Source organism: Pantherophis guttatus, chromosome 17 (assembly GCF_059756535.1).
Source record: "Pantherophis guttatus breed Tessera chromosome 17, ASM5975653v1, whole genome shotgun sequence".
Classification (NCBI taxonomy): Eukaryota; Metazoa; Chordata; class Lepidosauria; order Squamata; family Colubridae; genus Pantherophis; species Pantherophis guttatus.
This window is the reverse complement of record NC_142079.1, coordinates 9,727,531-9,746,271: the sequence shown is the minus strand read 5'-3', so window position 1 is coordinate 9,746,271 and position 18,741 is coordinate 9,727,531. Positions and strand designations below refer to the sequence as shown.

At 44.9% G+C, this 18,741-nt stretch overlaps 1 protein-coding gene across 4 annotated transcripts in view; it reads left to right on the top strand.

Annotated features, from left to right (window-relative positions):
- Nucleotides 1-18,376, top strand: part of ANKLE2 (ankyrin repeat and LEM domain containing 2) — a 30,669-nt gene extending 12,293 nt beyond the window's left edge. For 3 of the 4 annotated variants that reach the window (XM_034435826.3, XM_034435825.3, XM_034435824.3), the window contains exons 7-13: nucleotides 367-433; nucleotides 752-933; nucleotides 2,668-2,774; nucleotides 6,336-6,520; nucleotides 9,007-9,700; nucleotides 13,474-13,605; nucleotides 15,627-18,376. In XM_034435826.3, the coding sequence (XP_034291717.2) occupies nucleotides 367-433; nucleotides 752-933; nucleotides 2,668-2,774; nucleotides 6,336-6,520; nucleotides 9,007-9,700; nucleotides 13,474-13,605; nucleotides 15,627-15,852 (1,593 nt within the window). In that variant the 3' untranslated portion in view covers nucleotides 15,853-18,376. Of the gene's footprint in view, nucleotides 1-366; nucleotides 434-751; nucleotides 934-2,667; nucleotides 2,775-6,335; nucleotides 6,521-9,006; nucleotides 9,701-13,473; nucleotides 14,326-14,438 lie in introns of all 4 variants that reach the window. The other variant, XR_015730269.1, reaches the window with a different exon arrangement.
- The last annotated feature ends 365 nt before the right edge of the window (nucleotides 18,377-18,741 follow it).

The window sequence follows — 18,741 nt, the reverse complement described above, 5'->3', positions numbered from 1 at the left end:
CAGCTTCTGAGTCTATACAGAGGATTGAAACTGAAACTAGAGTGTGTGTGCTTGTCTGCTCTGCTGAAATGAAACTAACTGTTCTCTCCTGCCTTGTGTTTTGCTTGTAAGAGGAATCTATATTGGTATTGTAAAATTTACTTCATCTGTTATTATGTATATAAAGAGAAGTTAATGAATCCTGCTGAATCAGTTATCTGTGTGTGCTTCTGGATTTGATTTTTGCAAGAAACTCTGAAAAAGTCCACATGTCTTAAAGTTGCTGAGGCTTTTGAAATGCTGCTTTATAGCTCGGTTCCCCTTTTAAGTACAAAATACGAGGCGACTTAGCTTAACTAATACACCTTACGCCTTCTTGCCTAACAGGTCATCTGCGAAAGGAGCAAAAATAAATCGGCGGATCTGAAAACAAAAATCAGGGAACACTTGGAAGGTTTGCATTTCACATTGGCTGTCTACGGGGCTTCATTCTACCACATCTGCTTTGGGGCGATTCGAAAAGCAAATGGCACAACTCAAGACCCAAAGGATATTTAGTGTAGTTTTTTTTTCTTTTCTTTTTGACTGATATCAAACCCAGCCGTATTGAAGCAAATAAATATCTTAAAAATTTAAAAATCTGCAGGCAGTGATGAGGTTGAGAAATATTTCCTACACCAGCAGCAGAGATGGGGGCAGATGTGTAGAAAATTCTACCAGTTCCTTGGAGGCTCTCCACCTGAATATTCCCTTTTGTTCCTTTGTGAATCAGGTCAATGTTACGTGCCCCTCTTCAGAGCGGAAGATAACGCCACTTCGCCCATGATTGGCGCCCCCTGGTCCCCAGATCAAACCGACAGCAGCCCGCTCGCTTCTTTGCCCAGATACCTCGGTAGCCCCAAAGATCCAATGCTGACAGTGAGGGCTTATGCAGGGCCGCTGAGTCCTTCCAAGGTAAGGAGAGCAAAGAGGCTCTTCGCTGAAGCGCCTTCTTCCGTTTTTGATGTCGTATTGCGAGACTGTGAGAAGGAGCAGCATGGCAGCCTAGTGGTGAAGACTCTCGCCTCCCACTCAGAAGGTGGAGAGTTAAATCCCAGGCGTTTCTCAGGGTGCAAAGAGAAAATTGTGAACACCATGTAGGTGTCAGGAAGGGCATCCGGCCAGTAAACGCTCAGCTCCACCCAGTCACCCAACTCTACCCTGAATTAAGGGATTACAGGATCGTAAAAAGGAAATTATTTTTATTGTGGGACTGTGAAATTAGGATGAAGATGCCGTATCTAAAGATGAAGCAGGCATGGAAGTGTGCTGGGCAGGGGAGGTACAGGCAGTCCTTCATGTATGATCACAATTGAACCCAAAGTTTCTGTTGTTTAGGGAGACAGTTAAGCGCTGAATGAACTTTGCTCCACTTTATGACTTTCTTGCCACCATTGTTAAGCGACTCCTTGCAGTCATGAAGCATGGTAGCCAATCCGGCTTCCTGTTTGACTTTGCTTGTTAGAAGGTTGCAAAAAGTGATCACCTCTCTCTCTCTCTCTCTCTCTCTCTCTCTCTCTCTCTCTCTCTCTCTCTCTCTCTCTCTCTCTCTCTCTCTCTCTCTCTCTCTCTCTCTCTCTCACACACACACACACACACACACACACACACACACACACACACACAGAGAGAGAGAGGGGGGGGGAGGGAGGATACTGCATCTGTCATAAATATAAGCCAGTTGCCAGGCATCCAAATTTTGATAACGTGACGATGGGGATGCTGCCATGGGGTTGCGTGTGAATCCTAGTCATAAATCCCTTTTTTCCCCAGTGCCGTCGTAACTTCAAACACTTGCTAAATGAATGGTCATAAATTGAGGACTGCCTGTACATTAATTAATAATAACAATAATAATAACTTTAACAATATTACCGTGTTTCCCCAAAAATAAGCCCTCCTCGAAAAGAAGCCCTCCCCGAAAATATTTAAATGCATGCACAGCCGGTCCCTGCCATTTCCTCTGGGTAGGGTTAAGGGGACAGAGCTGGAAATCAGGTCAGATGGCAAGAGGAGCCCCGTCTTGCTCCACGCGCCCCAAAATAATAAGACCTCCCGAAAAATAAGCACCCCAAGCACTTATTTTGGGGTTCAAAAAAAATATCATTTACAGGAGAACACGGTATTATATTAATAATAACAATTTAACAGGCAGGGCTGTGCTACCCTGAGAGTAACACAGTGTCAAGGTTCGAAGTCGTCTCAAAATAAATCGCATTTCAGCCAAGTTCTTTATGAAACCCATTCATTTATTAGCACGACATTCTGTTCCAAAACTCATTGCAGCCAGCAGTGAGTTCCTGCTCCAAAACCCTTCCCTTCCTGGCTTGCTCTCCTGTTCTGATTGGCCATCTTCCAAGTCATTCTCCTATCTACTAACTAAGCTCACAGGAATTCCCCCCCCCCTCCCATCTCATCTCCTAGGGAATAATCTCTCCAGGGAATTAACTGGGTGAAATGCCAAAGGTCTCTTGCCAGATGCTCCCCCTTCTCTATGTCAGCCCTGAACGAAGTGCAGTTTGAGGGGCTGACACACAGGTCCCTAAATCCCCCACATGGGATTACTTCTCTTCCCTGAAGCATCAGGAAGCCAGCTGGCTGTAAAAGTTGGGATTTTGTTCCTTTCATCTCTCCTCTCCCTTTTGACAGGCAGAAGATTTCCGCAGGCTTTGGAAGACTCCACCTCGCGAGAGGGCGGAATATTTCTACCACCTCCGAAAATCTGATTTGGAAAGAGGGGTCGAGCGAGTTGGAAGGTATTTCAGACTCGGTGCCCGAAGACAGATGGCAAAAGGCAGGGAAGAGTCCTGTTTCAACACGTTAAAAAAAAACCTTTTAAACCAAGCATGAGCACCAAGTAGACTAGCAAGAGCTGCAAGTAATCATTATTTATATATATAAAAGCGAAAACCACTCACGCATCATCACGAAATCTCCAGAACCGTAAAGCCTACAAACTTGAAATTTGGCACATATGTTCCTCTTGGCTTCTAGGTGCTCGCTAAGAAAGGATTTTTCGAAATGACCATCAGAGCATTAGTATTTCATATACAGTATTATATTCATACGCTCTGATGCTGAGGAGTTAGACATTCTACTCCCCCTCCCCACCTGAAAGGAACTCTGTCCCAACTGCCAGTTGCCTTATATTCGCACGCTTTGATGCTACCCCATCGCTGAACCGGGTGTCTGCATGGCCACCGCATGACTCATCCGGCCTGTGGGCTGGGACATTCTACTCCCCCTCCCCCTCCCCCTCTGTTCCAACTGCCAGTTGCCTTATATTAACACAAACTCACATTACAGAGTTACACATTCTACATTAAGTTTCAGGCTTTTAAGTGTCAACTTATCACACCCGATCACATAGCGAAGCTAGTTATTACATTCACACGGTGTATCTACAGGCCATTTATTGCAGAGATTAAATGTTTTGAGATGGTTGCCATTTTCTTCTAAATACTCCTTTGTGGTTTGACACATCGCCGTGGAATATTCCTAACTACAATACAGGTAGTCCTTGACTTAACAACCGTTCGTTTAGTGACCAGTCAAAGTTACAACAGAACCGAAAAAATGTGACTTACGTTTTTCACAGTTATGATCTTTGCAGCATCCCCACGGTCATGTGACCAAAATACAGAGGTGTGACAACTGACTCCTATTTTTGACAGTTGCCGTGTCCCGGGGACATGGGATCCTCTTTTGCGACCTTCTGACAAGCCAAGTCAATAACAGCCGTGTCACTAACTTAAGAACAGCACGATTCACTTAAGAAACGTGGTGAGAAAGGTTGCAAAATGGGGCAAAGCTCACTTGAAAAATGTCTCACTTAACGACAGAAATGTTGGGCTCAATTGTGGTCGTTAAGTCGAGGGCTACCTGGAATGTTTTCTCTGGGGAAAAAATGCATTGGGATTAGTCTGCGAGGCTTAAACACTGTATTCAGCATTTCTGTCTTAAAATATTCTCTTTTGGAAACAATCTACAGTAGTGGCCAAAATTGTAGAAACCTTTTGGGAAAAGTGTATTTTTGAGGTTTGATGGTTAATAGCACCACTTTTTTTTTTTTTTTTGGGAGTTCCAAGATAATCCTATTCCACTGCTGGAATGGCCTGGGAATAGCCCAGATCTTAACCCAGTTTGAAAATTTATGGAGCCAACTAAAGAAACTTGTTAGTTAGAAGCGACCCAGCAATAAAACCCATTTAATAGAAGCCATCCTTCAATCTTGGTTTCACATTAGAACAGCTGCAGAACTAAAAGACTTGGTTCACTCCATGGGAAGATGTAAGGCCAAAATTCATGCTAAAGGTTACCCAACTAAGGATTAACTGATGTGATAATTTTTGTTTATCTTGTTTTTTCTGTGTGTTTCACTTTTCTTTATACTGTAACTGCTATTCTAATAGCAAATCCTTCATAAAAGTTACTGCATTACATTCTTGATTAAATAATTCTTCCATTGATATATAATTTTATGGTACTACTCCAAAAAAAAAGTGTTATTAGCTAGTTTTAGAAAATACACTTTTCCCAAAAGGTTTCCACAATTTTGGCCACTAATGTATGTTTTAAAAATTATTATCATTCAATGTCATGTCATACCTATTCCTCTCTGCATTAAGAGTATTTCATATGCTGGAGTTCTTTTATAAAAGTTATAGAGGAAAAGAAACATTTTTGGGTGGTTTAACAGCTCTTTGAGGGAGGGGAAGGGATTGTGTGAGCAGACAATAGAATTTGTTGGAAACAATAGAATTGGTATGAGTTGCACATGGCTACAGAAGTAGCACTGTTAAATATTAATCCCTTCGAAAATTAATGTTTGGGAAGAGTATTTACTGGTGCATTTAGTCACAGAGATACAATCTCAGCCAATGTTTCTTAACCTTGGCAATTTTAAAATAGCTGGCCTTCAACTCCCAGAATTCTCCAGCCAGGGAATTCTGGGAGTTGAAGGCTACCTATTTTAAAATTGCTGTGGTTAAGAAACACTGATCTAAATGTTGTTTTCCCTTCCCTGCTCAATTACCCCTATTTTATTTTGGTTGACCTATCCTGCTTATTGGTTGGGAAGAAGACACAATGGTGTCAATCTGTGTGTTTTGTATGTGTGTGTGTGCATGCAAATACGTCAGCCTATACTTTCATAGCATCAAGAGGGAAGGTGCCGAGAATTTGAATTGGCTCATTGGAAAACTGGAACTAGCTCCGGACTTTTATCTCTCCAAATGTTTTTATTTACCTGTTTACCTGATCTTTCATTGTGACTTTTCTGAAATTTGGCATCATCTTCTTTTTGGGTAAATATGGTAATATAGAACAGCGGTCACCAACTGGTGGTCCGTGAGAAAAATTTGGTGGTCCTCAGAAAAATTATTTGCATTTTTTATATTGCACTAAATTAGGAGTTCTCAAACTACAGCCCCTGGGCGAGATACGTGCAATGAACGTTTTGTGTTGCTGCAGAGAGTCTCCCCCTTCGGGGTCTTTTTGTGAGAGTCAGAGGAGGGCAGAAATTCCGACTTGGGGTCTGCTTCAGCCTCCTGGTACGGGGCTTTGGGCGAAGGCTGGAGGGAAGCACTGCTGGTGGCAAAGAGCCAAGGGGTCTTGTTCCAGTGGGACTGCATCATGGCCTGGAACTGGCTGACCATCTCAGCCTGCTGAGCCTCCAGGCGCCGGTATCTGGCCTTGCACTCCCGCAGGTCTTCCCTCTGCTTGGAAAGCCTATGCTCCTAGTCCTGAGTGAGGTGCTTCTGCTGAGCCTCCTTCTCGGCCAGATCCAATTTGAACTTAGCCAGCTGTTTTGCCAACTCTTTCTCGTGGTGGCTGCTTAGCTCCAACAACTGCTTTCTAAGGAGCCCGGGCAGGCAGGCGAGGAGTGGCTGGGGAGGGAGAGGTGAGTAGAGGCCAGCGAGGCGCCCCTCAACGCAAGTGACATCGAGTTGGCCATGCCCACCCAGTCACATGATCACCTCGCCACGACCACCCGGTCAGTCATTAGGCAGATCATATTAGTGGCCCACGGGATTTTAAATTATGAATTTAGTGGTCCCTGAGGTCCGAAAGGTTGGGGACCCCTGATCTAGAGGGGTTGTTTTTTGGTGGTGGTTTCTTCCTTGATGTTCTATAAGTGCATAAAACAAACTGACATTTTAGTGTGTGAAGAAAACTGGGTGTGGGATAGTTTTTGTAACTAAAGCGCAGCCCTGAAGCGGATCGTTTTTTTAAAAAAAACGCCTTTCAGTGAATCTGTTGTCAAAAATTAATTTCACACCGTCACAAATGATTCATTCTGTCTCATTTTATTGCAGGGAGTTAGCTCACGAGCTGGGGTTCCCGTGGGTCGAATACTGGGAATTCCTGGGCTGTTTTGTTGACCTGTCTTCCCAGGAGGGGTTAGGACGCCTAGAAGACCACCTGAGTCAACAGCAGGAAATGAGCAGTAATGCTCAGCTGGGAGAAAACGAGGCCCACAACAAACCTCCACAGTCTCACGGTAAGATTTGAAGGCTGAATAGGGACCTGGGCTGGGTGATTTAAATGCATTACTTTAAATCTGCAAAGCAAATTTAGCCAAACCTGCTAATGCTTCGAAAAATCCCAGGAGAAAGCTAGCTGGTGGAGCACAAAATGGCCCCTTTACGACCTGTGGACTTCATCTCAGTGGTTCTCCGGATCCGCTTCAAGGTGCTAGTCCTCACCTATAAGGCCCTACATGACTTAGGTCCGGGATATTTGCAGGACCTTCTCCTGCCTGCCTCTCACCGTCCTGTTCGCTCACATAGAGCTGCTCTCCTCAGGGTTCCGACGGCGAGCCAATGTCGTCTTGCTGTGCCCAGGGGTAGGGCGTTCTCTGTGGGTGCTCCCACCCTCTGGAATGAATTACCTACCGAGCTCCGGACGGCTCCTGATCTCCGCTCCTTCCGTCGGGACCTGAAGACTTGGCTTTTCAAACAAATAGGCTGAGACTGATTCCGGGCTTTATTATTTACTACTAATTATTTGGATTAAATTATGATTTTATTGTACTTGTTTCTTAACTTGTGTTCGCCGCCCTGAGTCCTTCAGGAGAATGGCGGCATATAAATACATGTAATAATAATAATAACTCCCAGAATTCAATGGCTGACTCAGGAATTCTGGGAGTTGGTGAAATCCACAAGTCGTAAATGAGGTTGTTAAATCTCTACGGAGGTTCTCAGTCGTCCAGGTCATGGTTGTCCCAGAGGTGCCTTTTTTTTCAAGAGGCAACTGGACTTTCTCTTTTTTTCTTTGAAGACCTTTGGCTTCTCATCCAAGTCAGAGCTGAAGAAGCTTCTTGGATGAGAAGCGAAACGCCTTCAAAGAAAAACCAGAAAGTCCAGTTGCCTCTTGACAAAAACACCTTTGGGACAAAGGAGTTATTAGCTGCCCACCCCTGGTTAAAAAGCATTGGTGGTATCTGTGTAACCAATTGTGTTTTTATTCATTAAATCCCCATCATTTTCTGAATCTGTAATTGCAAAAAATAAATTCTTACATTGCAATCAACTCAGACCTGGACCTGTAAGATTAAATTTGGGGAATAGGACAGCTGGCACCTCTAAACCTTGACATCTTGAAGATGTATGGACTTCACTCCCAGAAAGCCAACATGGTTGGCTGGGGAATTCTGGGAGTTGAAATCCACATGTCTTCAAGTTGCCAAGATTGAGAAACCCTGTTCTAGACAGCGTCTTCTTTTAATGACCCCATAATCCCTTGCAGGGTGGAGTCTGGGCAACTGAATGAAGCTGAGGGTTTACTGGCCGGATGCCCTTCCTGTCGCCAGTGTGGAGTTATATTCAGCAGATATATTCTCATCGTGAACAGAGAGAAAAATACCTGCCTCTACCTAGGATCGAACTCACAGCCTCCTGATTGTGAGGCGGGAGAGCCAGCTCTAGGCCACCGCACCACTCAAAACCCTGTTCTGGGCATACTCCCTTAAAAATAAAGGATACCTGCCAAATCAAAGAATGATGCCTCTCCTGTAGTCGCAACCCACTGCAGGGAATGGATGGGAGAGATTTTAATTTAAATGTAAAATAGATTCGGAGGAAAATTCCACTCTCTTTAAATAGGAGCACTAAGAAACAGAAGCACTATTGACAAGATCAATGGGCTATCTAGCAGGGGTGGGCTTCAAAAATTTTAGCAAGGGGTTCTCTGCCCAGTTGCTGGGTGGTCATTAATCCCATTCTGCTTTTGGGATAATCGCACCTTGATTAAGAGGAGTGGATCGAGACCTTTCCTTGCCAAAACAAACCGGAATATATATCTTTTAAGAAAACTCATTTATTTGTTATAAAGAAAATAAAACATCTTACTATCTAAAAATTACTTGTTACATTTTTGCAAAAGTTCTTATCGGCTACTTCTCAGCAGCCAGACGTCTCTTGGCAAGAGAAGAAAGAAAAGTGTGAGAAAGAATGTGGGTGGAGAGACATGCGCAGTTTAGCTTACTGATAAGGATTCTTGGCAAGCTACGGAAAGTCTGATAGTCCAGAAATGAGAGCTCAACTGGTAAATAAAAGAACGCAGTGACAGTCATGGCCATGGTGGGCATTGCCTAGTCAGCCTCCTGTACCACAGGGGGGAGGGACAGACATTTTTGCCCTCCCCAGGCTCCAGTGGTTTTCTTCGAGACTCCAGGAGGGCGAAAACGGCCTCCCCAGGCTCCAGAGGTATTCCTGGACTTCCGGTAGGCCTGTTTTTCACCCTCCCCGTGCCTCCCACATGCACCCTGCACTTACCTGCATCCAAAGCAAGCTGTGTGGGGACTCCTGGGAGGGGCGGGATGGGCGGGGCCAGACAGGAGTGGGATTTGGGGGTTCTCCGAACTGCACAGAATCTTAGCTAGAGTTTCTCCCGAACCCCAGCAGCCCACCCCTGCTATCTAGTCAGCCCCAAAGCCTACAGTTTGGTCCACACCGTTTTTTGTTTTTGTTGTTGACGTCACAGGTAAAAGTAAAAACTGTAATTCCGTCTCCGTTGGAGCGTTTCTCGACGACGACGATATGAGTTTGGAAGAAGTGAAAAACAGGCAAAACGCGGCCAGGAATTACAGCCCCGTCATAGCGCCCAACGAACCGACCATCGGTAGCTTTGAAAGCTCCAAGTGCGACATTCTCTCCATCGAACACACGGGCACTATCATGCCAAGGACCAAAACCTCCATCCGGCCAGCCGAAAAAGGAGACCCCGTCAGTAAAAACGGATATTGCAATCCGACCACTAGCGATGATAGGACAGGAAAGCACAGGAGGCACCCCAGCCAGGAAGAAAACTTTCAGTCCCCCGTGGCCAACTTAATGGATAAATTTGATCAACTCTCTTGCCAGGATCCAGCCGTGGCGAGGGAATGCTCGTCCTCGGGCAAGCCGAGCCAGAAGGTGGCAAAAACGTGGAAATGCCAGGAGCAACTGCCTAAAATGCTTTCTAAGGCAGGGGCGGCTGCCCGGAAGAGCAAGGATGTCAAGAACAGGAAGGAAGACGGGGACCCCCAAGAGGCAGAGAGACGCTCGGCGGAAACGGAGGTCAGGCCTGGCGAGAGAAAGCTGCCGGGCGCTTTGGAATCGCAACCCGAGTCGTCCGTTCCCGGTTTACTGAAAACGCCTTCCTCAAACGGGAAAAGCAAGCAGATGTTCCTTTTAGGGTATGAAAGGAGGTTTCGGGTACAGAAAGTGGGTTTCTTTGTGGACTCCACAGTCGGAAATATATTTTAGGGACATTTTCTACAGCCAACTGCTAACTTGTAATGTTCTTTAAATAGATACAGGTAGTTTGTGGTAGCACAGTGGTTAGATGTTCTGTTCCCCGTCTCTCACATGATAAGTCGGCCTCCGGGGTCGGTGTCACAACACTAGAACACTGTACTTGCAGGTTAATTCTGGCTGTCAGCAGTTCGGAAGTTTGAGCATTCAAGGCAGTGGTGGGATTCAGCTGGTTCTCTCCGGATCGGGCGAACCGGTAGCGGTGACTTCGGGAGGCTCCGCCCGGACGTAATCCGCGAGCATTGTGCATGCGCACAAGGCCAACGCGTGTATGAGTGAAATGAGCGTGCACACATGCTCACATTTGCGAACCGGTAGGGAAGGTAAGTGAATCCCACCACTGGTTCAAGGCTCAAGGTTGACTCGGCCTTCCATCCTTCCGAGGTGGGTAAAATGAGGACCCAGATCGTTGGGGGCAAGAGGCTGACTCTGTAAACCGCTTAGAGAGGGCTATACAAGAACTGTGAAGCAGTATATAAGTCTAAGTGTTATTACTCTTCCTCTCCTCTCCTCTCCCTTCCTTTCCTTTCCTTTCCTTTCCTTTCCTTTCCTTTCCTTTCCTTCCTTCCTTCCTTCCTTCCTTCCTTCCTTCCCAGTGGTTAGAATGCAGAATTGCAGGCTAATTCTGCCAAATGCCAGGAGTTTGACCCTGACCGGCTCAAGGGTTGACTCAGCCTTCCATCCTTCCGAGGTGGGTAAAATGAGGACCCAGATTGTTGGGGGCAAGAGGCTGACTCTGTAAACGGCTTAGAGAGGGCTATACAAGAACTGTGAAGCAGTATATAAGTAAGTGTTATTACTCTTCCTCTCCTCTCTTTTCCTTCCTTTCCTTTCCTTCCCTTCCCTTCCCTTCCCTTTCCTTTCCTTTCCTTTCCTTTCCTTTCCTTTCCCTTTCCCTTTCCCTTTCCTTTTCCTTCCTTCCTTCCTTCCTTCCTTCCTTCCTTCCTTCCTTCCTTCCTTCCTTCCCAGTGGTTAGAATGCAGAATTGCAGGCTAACTCTGCCTAATGCCAGGAGTTTGACCCTGACTGGCTCAAGGTTGATTCAGCCTTTCCATCCTTCCGAAGCGGGTAAAATGAGGACCCAGATTGTTGGGGGCAAGAGGCTGACTCTGTAAACCGTTTAGAGAGGGCTGTAGAGCACTGTGAAGCGGTATATAAGTCTTAAGTGCTATTGCTCCTTCATCCATCCATCCATGGATGGATATGCCCAATGCCAAGAGTTCAATCCTTACTCACTGAAGGTTGACTTCCAAGGTCAGTAAAACGAGGATTCAGATAGTTGGGGGCAATAGGTTGACTCTGTAAACCACTTACAGGGCTGTGAAGCGGTATATAAGTCTTAAGTGCTATTGCTACAACCATTCATTTAGCAATCATTCAACGTTACAATGGCACTGAGAAAAAATGATTTAAAGCTGATCCTCGCTGTACAACTGTCACAGCAACCCCATGATCACATGATCAAAACTCAGGGCGTGTATTTCTGCCACTTGCATCATCCTGGGGCCACATGATCATCATTTGCTCCACCTCCCCAGCTGGCTTCTGACCAGCAAAGTCAATGGGGGAGGGCAAGAGTCGCTTAATGATGATTTAATGGTTTAATGATGATTAGCGATTGATTTAGCAACTGGAGAGATTTGCTTGACCAAAAAAAAAAAAAAAGTCATAAAATCAGCTTTGGCGTAATAACAGACTTGCTTAACAACAGACATTCTGCTCCCGGTTGTGGTTGTGTGTTGAGGACTGCCTGTGTTGACATGAACATGTAGCTTCACTGCTATGATAGTGTGATGGACATCTGTTTCTGTAAAACGGAAAAGATGGGTTTGACCCATTCATGGTTAACGCTGGGCTCAAAACATCTGTGGGGCTTGCATGCGTTAAGTATGATTCTTATGTTGGATTAGTTTCTTTAGGGCTCAATGTATTGTGGGAACCCACTGACCTGGTTAATAGAATAAGAAAATTAATAGAGTAGAATAGAGAATAGAATTAGAATTAGAAATAAAATAGAATGAGTAGAAAATAATTAGAAGAATGGAATAGAATAGAAAGGAATGGAATAGAAGAATAGAATAGAATAGAATAGAATAGAATAGAATAGAATAGAATAGAATAGAATAGAATAGAATAGAATAGAATAGAATAGAATAGAATAGAATAGAATAGAATGTAGGGTAGGGTAGGGTAGGGTAGGGTAGGGTAGGGTAGGGTAGGGTAGGGTAGGATGATAGGATAGGATAGGAGCCTTGGAGATCTTCTAATCCAGCCCCTGTTGAGGCAGGAAACCCTATACCAGCGGTGTCAAACTCATGTCACATTGTCGTCACATGACATATTGCAACTTTTACCCCTTCGCTAAAATGGGAGTGGGGGTGGCCACCATATGATGCATCTGGCCTTTGGACCGCAAGTTTGACACCCCTGCCCTATACCACTTCAGACAAATGATTGTCCAATCTCTTCTTAAAAACTTCCAGTGTTGGGGCATTCACTTCTGGAGGCAAGTTGTTCCACTGATTAATTGTTCTGTTAACTTTCTTCTTAGTTCTAGGTTGCTTCTCTAAATTAATTTATGCAAATCCTGAAACTGGGTTAGTTTACTGTAGTCCTCAAACATCTTTTTTTTTTTGCTTTAATTTATATGCCGCCCTTCTCCGGAGACTCAGGGCGGCTTACAATGCGTTAAGCCAGTGGTCCCCAACCCCCGGTCCGCGGACCGGTGCCGGGCCGTGGAGTACCTGGCACCGGGCCGCGCAGCGGCCGGGGGACATGAACGCTGCAGGGCAAAGGCTCCTGGGCCGTGCGCAAAAGCTCCTGGGCCGTGCACAATGGGCCGTGCGCAAAAGCTCCTGGGCCGTGCCCCCACCCCTGCGCGCGCTCAGCGGGCCGCGGCGATAAAAAGGTTGGGGACCACTGCGTTAAGCAATCGCCTTCATACTTTTGTATATTTATACAAAGTCAGCTTATTGCCCCCACAATCTGGGTCCTCATTTCACCTACCTTAGAAAGGATGGAAGGCTGAGTCAACCTTGAGCCTTGGAGAGATTCGAACCAGCAGTAAATTGCAGGCAGCTGTGTTAATAACAGTGCTTTAGTACACTGTACTACAGGCTCTCTGTGTAAGTCGTTCTGTATTGTGGCCAATTGATGCATGTGCACAAAATTAAAAAAATTAAAAAGATATACCAATAGCACGTAGACTTCTATACCGCTTCACAGTGTTTTTACAGCCCTCTCTAAGCGGTTTTACAGAGTCAGCCTCTCGCCCCCAACAATCTGGATCCTCGTTTTACCCACCTCGGAAGAATGGAAGGCTAAGTCAACCTTGAACTATTCAGGATTGAACTCTTGACAGTGAGCAGAATTGGCCTGCAATACTGCATTCTAACCACTGCGCCACCATGGCGCTCTTAAGTTTGTTCAAGGTGAAGAGAGTTTGTCCAGTTTTATGAGCCTCTTGATGTGTGATTTATTCACCCCTGGGGGTCATCCGAGGTGAAAAATTGCTCACTTGGGGCACTGTCTCAGTAAAAGCCCAGGCAGGTTTTTTTTTTAAATGCTGAAATATTTCAGGGAGATTAGCGAGTAAACCTCTCTGCCTTTGGGTGGTGCACAGCTGCTAATCCAGCTCTTGTCCTCCTCTGCTTAGCGATCAACCGTCAAAATGGGATGAAGATGTTTTAACGGCGTTAGTCGGCATCGAGATCGACCCCCAGAGGTACCCTGCTATTTACAAGTGGAGCGAGTCTGTGCGGGCCTATCCTGCTTCTGAACGGCGAAGGTACATCATTTGAAGCATGAAACAGTTCGTTGGGCAGGTGGAGGAGCACACATCCCTTTGCGTTGGTGTCACATCAGGAGTGAAATGCTTCCAGTTCGGACCGGTTCGCCTAAACCAGTAGTAAATAAAAATGCTGCCGGTTCGGGCAAACTGGTATTTCCAGCAATCAGCTGTGCCATGTGATTTAAATCCTGCTTTCTAGTGAATCTAAATCGCGCGGCACAGCTGTCTCACCCACCCACCCACCGTTCTATTTATTTTTGCAGACCCAGAAAAGGCTTCTTGATCTTCCTTTTTCAGCACTGTGGTAGTGCCTGCATTGCGCCTGCATGTGAAGCACACGTTTGACGCACACTGTGCTTCTGCATGTGAAGCAAGCCGGTAGCAGACTGCAGAGCATTTCACCCCCGTGTCACATCCATTCTAGGATGCATGGAGGAAAAAGCTACACCACACCAGTGTTGTCGGTTGTCCTTTCTCTTTCTCGCCATTAATTAAAACCACTCGGGTGACTTAATTTATCTTCTTGAGAACTTGATATGTGTGCAGTGGTTGTGAAAGATACCGAACTAAAATTAACCACTAGTTGTGTTTTTGCTAACCCAACCCACCTATCTTCCTCTCTGAAAAAAAAAACACAGTTTTGAAAGGACACAACTGCTTCCTCCTCCAGATAACATTTTAAGGAGCAAAGGAAAGGGTGTTGGAGCAAATTTTGGGGTCAGTGTTTCTCAACCTTGGTGACTTGAAGTTGGGTGGACTTCAATTCCCCAGCTGGCTGGGGCACTCTGGGGAATTGGAAGTCCACCCATCTTCAACTCACCAAGGTTGAGAAACATTATTTTGGGCAAAGACACCAGTGTTTGCATCTCTCATGTTTTTCTCTGTTGCCTTGCTACGGTCAAGAAACTCTTGATTACTTCCTACTTAAGATGCGTTGTGACCTAGGCTTCCCGAGTCATTAAAACACACGAGTAGTCCCAAAAACCTCTTATTGCAACAGCTGTGAATTACTTTCATTCACAGCTGAATCACAATTAGTTGCAAAAAGTCCTTCGGGATAATCACCAACCTTTATGTCCTTTGACACACTGCCAAAGACCTACTTGGCAAAGTCACATGGAGTCCAGAATCAAACAGAGATGCCGACTGGGAACAGAATTAGCAACGTTGCTTTCCTGCCAAGGGCCTTTGCTCTTCTTTTAAGCCTTATGGGAAGGGCCAATCATCTCCAGGCCTTACTCCTGAGTCGTCCCTTTTGTTTTAACTGATTGTGCCTTCTGGCAGCTCTGAGCATGCACGCACTAGGAACAGGTTCCTCTTGTTCCTCTGCCTCTCTGCTGTTCGACTCTGGAGGCTCCGGAGTCCACGCATCACTCCCATCTCTGCCTCTGACACAGAGCCCTCTTCCGGGCCTTCCTCAGCCTCCAGGACTTCCCCAACCTCCTCACTATCCAGCTCCGCAGGCTGCTGGCGGACCACAACAAGATCTGCATTTAGGGACGCGGGGGCTCAGTGGCTAAGACACTGAGCTTGTTGATCGAAAGGTGGGCAGTTCAGCGGTTCGAATCCCTAGTGCTGCATAACGGGGTGAGCTCCCGTGACTTGTCCCAGCTTCTGCCAACCTAGCAGTTCGAAAGCAGGTAAAAAATGCAAGTAGAAAAATAGGGACCACCTTTGGTGGGAAGGGAACAGCGTTCCGTGCGCCTTTGGCGTTGAGTCATGCCGGCCACATGACCACGGAGACGTCTTCGGACAGCGCTGGCTCTTCGGCTTTGAAACGGAGATGAGCACTGCCCCCTAGGGTCGGGAACGACTAGCACGTGTGTGCGAGGAGAACTTTTACCTTTAGTTAAGACCTGCACTTAATTACAAATAATCTATAAAAGCCACAGCAAACATTTTTCTGGCTCTCTTTTTCTAACAATCCTGTGACGACCCATCGCTCTGCAAGAAAGTGAGAGAGCCGCTTCTCCAGTTTTGCTTTCAGTTCTAACAAAGCCACTGCCTTTTCCCGACAGGTGGTCCAGCCCTTCCCTGAAAGGGTTCCCCAAGGGCCAAGCCACCCCCAGCCCTGCCAGAAGCCTTCCATACTTCAGCCCAGGAAAGAACAGCCCGGGGAAATACAACGCAGCGGCCGGCGGCTTCTCTCCGGATTTAGGGAGCCCGGGACGGTATACGCCAGCGTACGTGAACTACATCCTCCTGTCCAAGAGGCAACATTTCTCAGGATTGCCTAATCATTAGGGGGGGGGATTTCAGCCACCCCTGGCCGTGAAAATGTTGGAAGTGAAGGAAATTTGGGGTGGTGGAAACCTTTGACGGGATGGTTTTTGTGACCACTTTTAATTTATTTATTCTTGGAAGAGGGGGCTGCTGGAAGTGGGGGGGTGGGGGAGAAAAAGCATTCCATTTATACCAGATCGTCAGAATCTTGTAATTAGGAAGTTAAACCTGAAAGGCCTCTGGATGGGAAGCCTAAATCTTGGAAATTTAGGGATTGATGGATAGAAAGGGGCCTTGGACTCAAGGAATTACAAATTATTGAGGTCCAGTCTACCTGTAATTTTTTCTCTCTCTCTTTCAATCAATCTCTTTTATTCCTTTCTCTCTCTTTCCTCAATCTATCTCTTTCAATCTTTCTCCCAATCTCTCTTTGTTCTCTCTCTCTTTCAATTTTTCTTTCAAGCTGTTTTTTATTCCCCCCCTTTTTTTCTCAATCTCTTTCAGTCTTTCTCTTTCAATCTGTCTCTCTCACTCAATATCTTTCTCCAAATCTCTCTCTCTCGTTTTTCTCTTTCTCACTTTCAATCTGTCTTTTCTCCCAATCTCTCTCACATATTGGGGATCCTCGTGACTAAAACACCTGTAAAGAGAAATTCCATGATCGTAACCCAGTTGGGCCGAGACAGGAATAAAGTCACTTCAATCCCAGTGGATATCGAGTGCAGATTCGCAGTTTGTTTGCAATCTGGTCTAATTAGGTTCGTTAAGCATAAGGGGGTTGAACCTTTAAGAGAAGCTAATAAAAGTTATAAATAACACAAGTGAATTATTTTCCTCCCCCATTCGAACTTCGTTTCCGGTTTGTTGTGAGGGGATGCAGACTTTGCAGCTTCCACAGAAAAGCTAAGCAGCAATAAAGCAGTTTTCCTTTCACAGGTAAATTCATCACTGCATCTCACGGGAGCGTATACAGCATCGATATTAACTCCATGTTTGATGAAATCGCTAGAACAGATTACAGCTACTCTGCTGTTAATTTTAAATCCCACGCTGTTTAATGATGGCTAATTTCTGAGTTTCCAACATTTAAGAATAAACCTGCCCCAAATAATGCTTATATTCACTGCAGGCCATTTTTTATATATATATAAAACGGAGTTCCATACTTCCATTCTTGTGCAAAAAAAGGGAGAGGAAAAAAAAGGATACAAAATGAGAGAAATTGTTAAATCATAGGGCTTGAAGAGAGCATTATTTACAGCACACTAACTTGAAATAATCACAGCATCAGGAACTGCACCGGTGGTTTCCTTACCCACGTGTAACCCACATTTTATATACTACCTGTTTGATGTTTTTGGTACTAAAACTTCAGAACTACACTCAAAAGACTCTTCCAGTTTTATTAGTGCCTTTTGTAACTTTTACGTTTGGTATTCCTGTCTTGCTTTTCAATGGGTAACGTTCCCTTATGTATTAAACACATTTTAACTTTCCACTTTTGCAGGTTTTTTTATAGTTTAAAAGATTCCGAGAAGTACTGTAACCATCTTATTTATTTTATATATGTAATATAAGTGTGTCCTATACATAAGACAAAAATTTGATTGATTTAAGGATCATTTGGAATAGAAATCAGCTTTGGGAGCAGCTCCCTCTTCGGTCACCCAGCTTTTGCGATCGATATTTTCCAGAAAGTATAAAAACCGCCAGGTTTGTACTAAACGACATATCAAAGCAGTGATGAAATCTGAACCGGTTTGCCGGCTGCGCATGTGCAGCATGCACCAAATGCGTGCTTCACACGTAGACTTCACTAGGTAAGTAGAACAGGGAGGGAGGGAACAACTGTGCTGCACAATTTAGCTTCGCTAGAAAGCAGGATTTCCTGCTTTCTAGCGAATATAAACTCTGCGGCACAGCTGATCGTTGGAAATACCGGTTCAGACGAACCATTAGCTTTTTTTAACTACCGGTTTGCATGAACCGGTAGCATTTCACCCCTGTATCAAAGTGAATTTCTTGTAAGTCCTAAAGACAGACGTGTATTGTGAGGAATGTGCCAGAGTTCTGTAGTGCAATGTTGCGATAAAAAGGCAGTTTCTTTTAAAAAAAATCCCTTTAGTGTAGCACGGTTTCTCAAATTCAGCCTTTGTGCTTAAAGGTGCCCTACGCGCATTACACCTTGTCTACATAAATGGTACAAAGCCGGATAGGGCTATTGTAGACCGCTACAGGTCTTGTGTAAAGCTTACTCCACAGTATAAAGGAAAGCATTCCTGCTTAGCCAGCCACTGCAAATTAAAACCATAGGCAACTGACCAGTTTCCTTTGCTTTTGTTAATAATACTTTTGTACTCAAAAGATGTTTCTGGGAGCACAAACATTCAGTTAATACTCTTTTGTTGAGATGTCTGAAGAAAGCTCAAAGAATTGCTCTTGAAAATATTGTCTAAAATGGACTTGTGTATTATTATTTTTTTGGTCAATGTGTTAATGTGAATTTTAAACAAGCTTATTAAATTTGTTTATTTAAAAAAAAAAAGTCTTCTCTCCATTAATCAGTGGGTTGTTGGTAGAAGGGACTAACCCTAGACTCTGGAGACAGCTGTGCAGGCCACAGGAAATAGGTTAATCCCATTCTACTCAGCTACAGATCTTAGATGCTGAAAAGGATCAGGCCATTTTTAAAAAATAACAAGTACAGCCTTTAAAATTTCTGACGTGTGTAAGATTAGAAACACTACAGATGACTAAGACATTTTTAATGACACACATGTTCATGTTCCAAGCCTTTTTAGAATCTGACCCAAAACAGCAGCAAGCAGCTGAAATTAACCGGGAATGCATTTCATAAGGCCTGTTATTTTCAATTCCACCTTCTCACCCGCAAAATAAAATCGGATGTCG